Source organism: Mytilus californianus, unplaced genomic scaffold (assembly GCF_021869535.1).
Source record: "Mytilus californianus isolate M0D057914Y unplaced genomic scaffold, xbMytCali1.0.p SCAF_6, whole genome shotgun sequence".
Taxonomy (NCBI): Eukaryota; Metazoa; Mollusca; class Bivalvia; order Mytilida; family Mytilidae; genus Mytilus; species Mytilus californianus.
This window is the reverse complement of record NW_026262712.1, coordinates 75,821,742-75,831,232: the sequence shown is the minus strand read 5'-3', so window position 1 is coordinate 75,831,232 and position 9,491 is coordinate 75,821,742. Positions and strand designations below refer to the sequence as shown.

General features: G+C 32.7%; 1 protein-coding gene across 1 annotated transcript; it reads left to right on the top strand.

The window, feature by feature from the left end:
- Positions 1-1,134: 1,134 nt before the first annotated feature.
- Positions 1,135-8,722, top strand: LOC127706618 (retinol dehydrogenase 16-like). The gene is made up of 3 exons (XM_052211274.1): positions 1,135-1,450; positions 7,808-8,066; positions 8,713-8,722. The coding sequence occupies exons 1-3, from the start codon at positions 1,135-1,137 to the stop codon at positions 8,720-8,722; spliced, it is 585 nt and encodes a 194-aa protein (XP_052067234.1).
- Positions 8,723-9,491: the final 769 nt, after the last annotated feature.

Genomic DNA, 9,491 nt, shown 5'->3' with positions numbered 1-9,491 from the left:
AGGACATTCGACTTCTAAGTCGTTAATAAACAAAAACAAAACACAAGACAAACAACAGTACCCAAAACGCAACATAGAAAAAAAAAGACTGAGTAAAACGAACCCCACTAAAACAGTGGGTAATCGCAGGTGCTTAGGAAGGGTAAGCAGAACCTGCTCCATACGTTGCACCCGTCGTGTTGCTCATGAAAGTACTAACCCGGTGATAAGTCTTTGCTGGAATTTTGCTACATAGAACTAGAAAGTTCGCAACTGTGAAACTAAAATCATCTCTTTTGTCGTAAAGTTTTGTTTTCAACCGACCCAAATTGTCAATTTTAAGATGCAAGTCAAGATATGCGTCAGGCGTAAGTGTTTCTGTTGTATCCTGTATTTCAAGTTTGATAGCATAGATGCGTTCAACACATCGCAAGTGACCTTTCTGAAATAGAGTGTCTGGATTATACTAGCCTGTTTATATATAGATAAAATAAATATAATTTAAAAAGCTAGAATAAGTTAACTATTTTTGCAATTTCAAGGGCCAAGTTTTGTCTTTTATTATACCCTTACTTTTGTTGACTCGACAGGGTATAATATCAACGATCTTCCAAAATTGGTATAACGAATTTATCAGTGATAACGAATAAAAAGTATGTGATAACTAATTCGTAATCAACCGTTTTGTTATCAAAGATTTAATTAGTAAAAACGAATTATACAATTAATGATAACGATTTTTTCAATTCGCGATAATGATCACGAATTATAGCAATCTGTGATAATGCTGATTCCTCAAGTTTGCTATCACTAATTTAATCCGTGATGCCGATTTTAGGCCATGAACTAGATTGTTTAAATTTGTGATTTCAAATTCAAACTTTATCTTTAGAGGTCCTAAATTGTTTTTCGTAAGGGTAAATATTATTCATTCACAATTTTTCAGAATCGATCTTACATACTAAGTAATGCGAAATCGGATGGTCACCATATTGCCTCTAATGAAACACGAACAGTGTATGACAAAAGATCTAAATCTCTGATCTAGACATATTTTATATTAGTTCAATACTTGAAATTATAAAAATATAGTATGTTATAGATTTTCAAATAAATGCAAACAATATTGTTGTTCTAACTTCTAAGGTTACCAGTATGTGGCTTTATGTGACCATAGTAATTCTCCTGTGGCTGGCAAATAAATGGTTTCGAAATAAACAAAGAATCGGTAACTATGAAAACCGGTATGTTATTATAACAGGCTGTGACTCAGGATTTGGACATTTTCTCACAAAGAAGTTAGACGTTCTAGGGTTTCATGTTTTTGCTGGGTGTCTAACGGAAGAAGGATTTGTGAAATTAAAGAAAGAAACATCGTCGAAAGTCAAACCTGTCATTCTTGACGTATCAAAAACAGAAAGCATCGAAACAGCTTTAGAATTCGTTCAGTTGAATTTGCCCCAAAATACAGGTATTGCACTATATTTATTATGCTGTACTTAGAATGATAGTTCAGTGAAAAACAACGATAAATTATATTCAAAAAATTGTTATTATGTGTTTATACATTGTTATATGTTATCCACAGATATAAAAAGAGCATACTTCTAAACGGTTCCTATTCAACATTGGAATCAAAAATGCATTTAAATATGGCATGGTATTGGTTGCAAAATTGGATATTTTTCATTTAAATGCAATATTTCTTATTTGAATGGTATATTTTTTCATTTAAATGCAATATTTTTTATTCAAATGGTATAATTTTTCATTCAAATGATATAATTTTTCATTCAAATGGTATAATTTTCATTCAAATGCAATAGTTTTTATTCAATTGGTATAAAATGTCATTTGAATGCAATATTTTTTATTCAATTGATATAGTAGTTTTTTTAGTTATATGCAATAATTGCATTATGGGAAATTCTTTGACGTCATAAGGTCAAATTTGCAACAACGTTTGTGACAAGTCGGAAATTGTTTGGATTTCTCCCCTTTCTTTCTAAACATGGGTGACCAAGAATTAAAAAACGCGTCAGAATATCGCCCCTCTAACTAAATCTAACGTTCGTGCGAGTCCTGCACTGGCTGTTAAAATCTTGTGGTCATAACTAGAGTTTCTATTGCAAAATTTCGATGGTCAAAACGTTCGGTCCACTTTTCAAAAACCGTTTCATTGTATATGGATTTATATGCAAGTATATCGTTTTTTTAAAATAGATTAGACACCGTTGGTTTTCCCGTTTGAATGGTTTTACACTACAAATTTTTGGGGGCCCTTTATAGCTTGCTGTTCGGTTTGAGCCAAGGCTCCGTGTTGAAGACCGTACGTTGACCTTTAATGATTTACATTTACAAATTATGACTTGGATGGAGAGTTGTCTCATCGGCACTCATACCACATCTTCTTATATCTATATACAACGTAAACCAGACGTTTCTCAGACTGTTTTCTTTTTTTAATAAATCATTTGCCGCGCGTTGTGTACTGATTGATAACTCAGTCTGGGAGAACAAGATTTATTTCAGTACCAGTTGTAATTAGGTTTGAGCAAACTTCCAGTAATTGCAAATACTCTTATGTCGGTGCTTTGTGTCTATTGTCTTAATGTTAGTTTTTTTTGTGTGTCTCGTACCGATCTTTTGAGTTGATTTGCTGATTTGTGCAGGTTGTTATTTTATTGTTCTGTTACAGCACTATCCCAGCTTCGGGATGGGTTGCTCACAAACATGTTGTTGTACTGTTACACCGCTGTCCCAGATTAGGGTGAGGATTGGGATCCCGCTAACATGTTTAACCCCGCCACATTCTGTATGTGTGTGCTTGTCCCAAGTCAGGAGCCTGTAATTCAGTGGTTGCCGTTTGTTGCTTTGTTATACATATTTGTGTTTCGTTCATTTTTTTGTACATTAATTCGGCCGTTAGTTTTCTCGATTGAATTGTTTTACATTTTTGATTGCGGGGCCTTTTATAGCTGACTATGCGGTGTAGGCTTTGTTTATTGTCGAAGGCCATACGGTGACTCATAGCTGTTGATTTCTGTGTCATTTGATCTCTTGTGGAGAGTTGTCTCATTTGCAATCATACCACATCTTCGTTTTTATATCCACCCTGCCATATTCTTTATTTGCCTGTCCCAGGGATGGAGCCTGTAGTTAAGTGATTGTCGTTGGTTCCTGTCTCGACTCATATTTGATATTTTGTGCATTGTTTTGTTATGTATAATAAGGCTGTTAGTTTTTTCGTTTGCATTCTTCACACTTTTCATGTCGGGCCTTTTATAGACGACTTTACAGTATCAGGTTTTTGTCATTGTTGAAGGCCTTACGATTGTCTACAAAAAGCATTTGTCTACATGACGGCAAAAAGCTCTGCAGAGCTTATGTTTGTAGTATTTCATGTAACCCGACTTAAAATAATTTTTTCTGATCTTATCTTATCTTATCTATAATTGCTTACATCCACTTCATATTTGAACTCCGGTGGATAGTTGCCTTATTAGCAATCATATTCCATCTCTTCATTTTTATATTATATACGTGACTTCTAAACTCGTGTTTACCTGAACAAGCATGAAATAATTTTCACTGGGTGTTAAAATTAGCAACAAACAATCAATGAATTTAAACTTGTGTTAAATAAGAGGAAAACCATTTGATATTTATTTATTTGTTGGGGTGGGGGACAGAAGGATTTCATATATGAATATGGTTGCCTGGTAAGAACTGAAAAATAGGCATGATTAGCGACAGATTGAAATGAATAATAATGCCCTCTCTTCCCTTCCCCATCCTTCATCTATAAATTTAAACTGACCACCACGGAATAGCCCAATAGTGTTGAAAGTAGCGTTTAACACCAATCAATCAAAATCCCTTCCCTAGAATAGCAAATAATCGTCCCTTAACTGTTATTGTCCGTGTAGTTCTTATATTTATCCAGTTTATCGTCCTACAGGGATGCCCTACTAAGGCTGTCATACCATAAAAACGTTTATAAAACAGCTCACATTCTAATATATCTGCATTCATAAATTTATTAATTTCTAAGCGACGCAATGTTTGTTATGTGCCTCTGCCGTCAACCTATAAAAAAAAAGAGGTGGAAGAGAGCCAGAAGATCTTCCCAAAGCAAAAAAAAAAAAAACAGAAATGGACTTCTTCTGGCTCACTTCTGAAGAACAAAAAAAAAAAAACGCGCCCCATTGATATGTTTTAAAAACGCCTTGCCCCCTACCTTTTTTTCCCAAAAAATGGCATTATTAAATATATAAACATATATATAATCATCAAAATTAAAATGCTATTGTATTTTTATAAGACCTACTTTATTACATGACCTGGGACTAATGACATCTATCTATAAGTCCTAGCATACATTAATTATTATATTAATATGAATATGTTTCTTGTTTTAATAACAACATATGATGCTATGCATGAGTCACCATTTATCAGGACATGAATTGGGTTTACATAGAGAGGATAAGGGACGACATCAGAAAATCAATGAAGGATAAAAAAGTTAATTCAAATAGTTTTTTTTGGGGGGTTAAAATTGCTGAAAGTTTTGTTTAATTAACATCGATTTTATATATTTCCTTATTGGTTAATCAATGTTTCCCAAATTAAGTTAAGAAGGGGGTGGCGGGGGTAGGGGGTCAGTGAAAAAAACTATATGAATTATTTTTTTTTTATCCTACATTGAACTTTATATGTCGTCCCTAATGTGCAAAAAAATAGATAAGGGGCGGGACCAAACCTATAGATAACATAATAAAGAAATGATGAAATATACAAAATACGTTGATTGACTTTTGGTTGCCTTATGTCCAGTGGCAAATATGTCACGCATGTTTAGGACAAATATAATAGAGATCAAAGGATAAAGAATAGAGTGAAATGGTAAAAACTAAAAGATATAGAATTATAGAAACGATCTTTGATCTGAAACCCCTACTCTCACACACACACCATAACCATTACTGCCAATACTCGCATATATTCATCTCTATACAAATATCTAAATTTGAACCTACCCCCCCCCCCCCCCCCCCCTCTCTAGACACCGAGGTTTTGGATCCGCCCCGGTTAAATGTGTCTAATTATATACATTTTGTACGGGTCTAGATAATAGCTAAACGTACAATCATATAATTTGTTGGTTACCTAATTATATTATATAATGTGTCACAAAATAAACTTGTATACCCCCCTTCCCAAATGCAGTATTAAAAAGTAAATCATTTAAAAGTCCTGAAGATAAAATATGTTTTGAAAAAAAATCTATTTAAGGGATTCGGAGACGAGAACAGTAAAAAAAAGCTCAGCAACGAATCCTAAATGTAAAATGATTTCAGCATAAGACATGAGAGCACATATTATAGATAGTATTAAATATGAAGTTCACGCCTCATATAGTGAAGTCCTATGTCATAGGACTATTGTTGTGTCTTTATTAAAGAATTAGTTCCGGAGTATAACAGCTTATGTTTCTACTTGTGGGTTTCTGGTTCTGCTGTCGTAATTAGGTGATTTTTTTTTCATGTAGTAAAAAAGAGGGGGCTTAGTCCAAATAATTGTAACGTCCTGGATGCTTTTTATTCTTTTTTCATGTGTGCCTTCCTGCAACGTCTCTGAGAATCAAGAAAAGTAAAAAAATGATATAGCACTAAAGAACGTTATGATTACATGTATCTGGACTTAGAAGGGGAAGGGGGGCTAGCTATGTATTTTTTTTTTTATTTCAATGTGTAGACTGTAGGAGAGTTTCTTCAGAAAAGGTTTTCATTGGAGGTGTTTTTGCCATGCACGCAGGCATCTGTTTCTATCCATGAACAAGTTGTGTGTCAAATTAATTATTATTACTTGTCACTCGCATTTTTTGCTCGTCCTGGCCATTATTGGCATTAACAGCCAGTGCAAGAACTCGCACGAACGCCAAATTTAGTTAGAGGGGCGATATTCTGACGCGTTTTTTAATTCTTGGTCACTCAAGTTTAGAAAGAAAGGGGAGAAATCCAAACAATTACCGACCAATTACAAACGTTGTTGCGAATTTGACCTTATGACGTCAAAGAATTTCCCATAATGCAATTATTGCATATAAACAAAAAAACTACTAAACCAATTGAATACAAAATATTGCATTCAAATGACATTTTATACCAATTGAATAAAACAAATTGCATTTGAACGAAAATTATACCATTTGAATGAAAAATTATACCATTTGAATGAAAAATTATACCATCTGAATGAAAAATTATACCATTTGAATGAAAAATTATACCATCTAAATAAAAAATATTGCATTTGAACGAAAATTATGCCATTTGAATGAAAAAATATACCATTTGAATGAAAAATTATACCATCTGAATAAAAAATATTGCATTTGAACGAAAATTATACCATTTGAATGAAAAATTATACCATTTGAATGAACAATTATACCATTTGAATGAAAAAATTATACCATCTGAATGAAAAATTATACCATTTGAATGAAAAATTATACCATCTGAATAAAAAATATTGCATTTGAACGAAAATTATACCATTTGAATGAAAAATTATACCATTTGAATGAAAAATTATACCATTTGAATGAAAAATTATACCATCTGAATAAAAAATATTGCATTTAAATGTAAAAATATACAATTCAAATAAAAAAAATATTGCATTTCAATGAAGATATATACCAATTGAATAAGAAATATTGCATTTAAATGAAAAATATCAAATTTTTGCAACCAATACCATGCCATATTTAAAGAGAAAAATGATTGAATACGCCGAAATAATAAGATGATATAAAAAAGGAGATGTAGTATGATTGCCAATGTGACAGCTCTTCACAAGAGACCAAATGACACAGAAATTAACAACTACAGGTCACCGTTCGGCCTTCGGCAATGAGCAAAGCCCATACCGCATAGTCAGCAATAAAAGGCCCCGAAATGACAAATGTAAAACAATTCAAACGATAAAACTAACGGCCTAATTTATGTACAAAATAATAAACCAAAAACAAATATGTAACACAGCAACAAACGACAACCACTGAATTACAGGCTCCTGACTTGGGACAGGCACATACATACAGAATATGGCGGGGTTAAACATGTAAGCGGGCGCCCAACCCTCCCCTAACCTGGGACAGTGGTGTAACAGTACAACATAAGAACAAACTATAAAAATCAGTTGAAAAAGGTTTAACTCATCAGATAGATACAAATAGAAATACATCTAACAAAACACATAGTGGTCTTTAAAAGCGTTTAAGTGTTACCACTACCTTAGTTAAGGTGTAGTTCAGTGAAAACAACGATAAATTCAAAGTCTTATGTGTTTATACATTGTTAAATGTTATCCACAGATTTGAAAAGAGCATGCTTCTAAACGGTTCATATTCAACATGCGAATAAATAAATGCATTTAAAGAGAAAGAAGAAAAGGATTGCATACCCTGAAATAATAAGATAAGGTGATAAAAAAAGTTAAAGTGCCACCGCTTCTAGAGTTAAGGCGTAAACAAAGTTGAACCTGAAAAAACGACAATTACTACCGTTATTAGAAGAATTGTTAAAATACTATAGCACTACAATAAGTATATATTTAATCATTACTTGCCTTACATTGAACGATAAGAGCTAAATGTATAATATTAATACTTTTCTTTTGATTGAGAAGAGGCTGCAAGTTCACATATTGTTGTCTATTTAGTTGATTTTTTGTTCTTGTGTTGCTGCCATTGGCCTTCTATATACTATAATAACGTTTCATTCCTTTGTATATTAATACATTTCTGTCTTGCAAGGAATCTGGGGATTAGTGAACAATGCTGGAATAAGTGGACCTGCTGTTCCGGTTGAATGGTTAAACAAAACAGACTATAAAAGTGTATTTGAAATAAATACTTTAGGAATGATCGAAACAAGCCGTATCTTTCTTCCATTGGTTCTAAAGTCTAAAGGTCGCATTGTCAACATCACCAGTGTAGCGGGACGTATGGCTGCATTATCTGGTCCATACGCCTTATCTAAGTACGCTGCCGAGGGATATTCTGATGTGCTAAGGTATGTCTTTATTAACAACTGCAAAAGCGCATGCCAGAATCCCCCAATAAAAAAAAGGAAACATTTTTAACGAAACAAACGTGCAACTTTGAAGTTTGAAAGCTTATATCCGATACATTTGGATAAAGGGAGTTATGGTAATGATCAGCTAGTTCACAAAATCTGCAAGGCAGAATTTAAATTTTAGGGACAAACTGGGGAGTTAATATAACATTGTTGAAAAACAAAACAAAAAACAAAAATCACTTCATATTTTGAAGGAATTGAGAAGACTGTATATTGTATGTACTTGACGTTCCAATTACATGACCTCAAATATTAATCGTATTGAAATAAAAAAAAAAAAAAGATATAAATATGATCTTTTTTACAAATGTTTTATGCATGCATCTATAATTTGTTTCTGAACATTTTGTCAGCAACATTTCAAATATGCAAGACAGGATCATAATAAGACGGACATATCGAGATTTTTCGGAGTTGATATGACATATTACCAAACGATTGATACATATTAACACGAACATAGCTTGGACCTATTTCCTCAACATCATTTTTTGGTTTTTCATGAAATAAGGAATTTTGCAGAAGAGTATTTTTCTCGATATATCCTTCCTGAATTTATAGTAAATTTGCATTTTTGTAGTTTTTATTAATCAAAATTTAAGCTAGTCTTGCACTTTTAATGTACTCTCGCTTTCCCGCAATTGCGCAGCTAATTTACATTATACTTGTTTAAAATACGACTAAAAACCTACAGATGCAAATGTCCTTGTTAGACGTGACGCGATTGCAATAATTAGGATTATCCGAAACAACTGAACGTGCGTCTCCTTAACACGTATCCTACAGTGAATAGAAAAGCCCAAGTAGTGCTTTTATATTCCAATTACGATTATTATAGTTTGAAATATTACAGAAAGTATGCATATGTCGTTTTGACTGCAAACTGACAATCCAAATTATCTCATTCAGTAATACTAATATGACTCCGATTTGAAGGGCAACTTCCCATCTTACAATTAATTTAATTGTCCAGGAAAACCTTATTTATCATTCGGAATTTTGAAGAAAAAAGTTGAGCATGAATCTTTTCCTTTTGACAAGATTTTAAGAAATATAGGTTCAATGAGTCTTTATGTTCTGTTTCTTGTCTTTCAGACGCGAATTATACAAAAGAGGTATAACTGTTCATATCATTGAACCTGGCTGTTTTAAAACTCGTATTACAGATCCCGATGTCATGTGTAACGCTATAGATGTTTACTATGACAAGCTTCAAATGGATATACAGAGTAACTTTGGACCCGGGTTTCTTAAACAGTGTAAGTTTGTAAAAAGTAGTTTATTTAGTGAAATAGTATTGAATTATGTTTCTTAAAACCATTATATAGGATTTTAAAACATAATTTAATGATTTTTTAT

Bases quoted from the DNA above. Each gene is read 5' to 3' on its own strand.
- LOC127706618 (XM_052211274.1), top strand. From the start codon at position 1,135: ATGTGGCTTTATGTGACCATAGTAATTCTCCTGTGGCTGGCAAATAAA. The intron at 1,451-7,807 runs GTATTGCACTAT...CTGTCTTGCAAG, and splicing joins GAATTTGCCCCAAAATACAG to GAATCTGGGGATTAGTGAAC.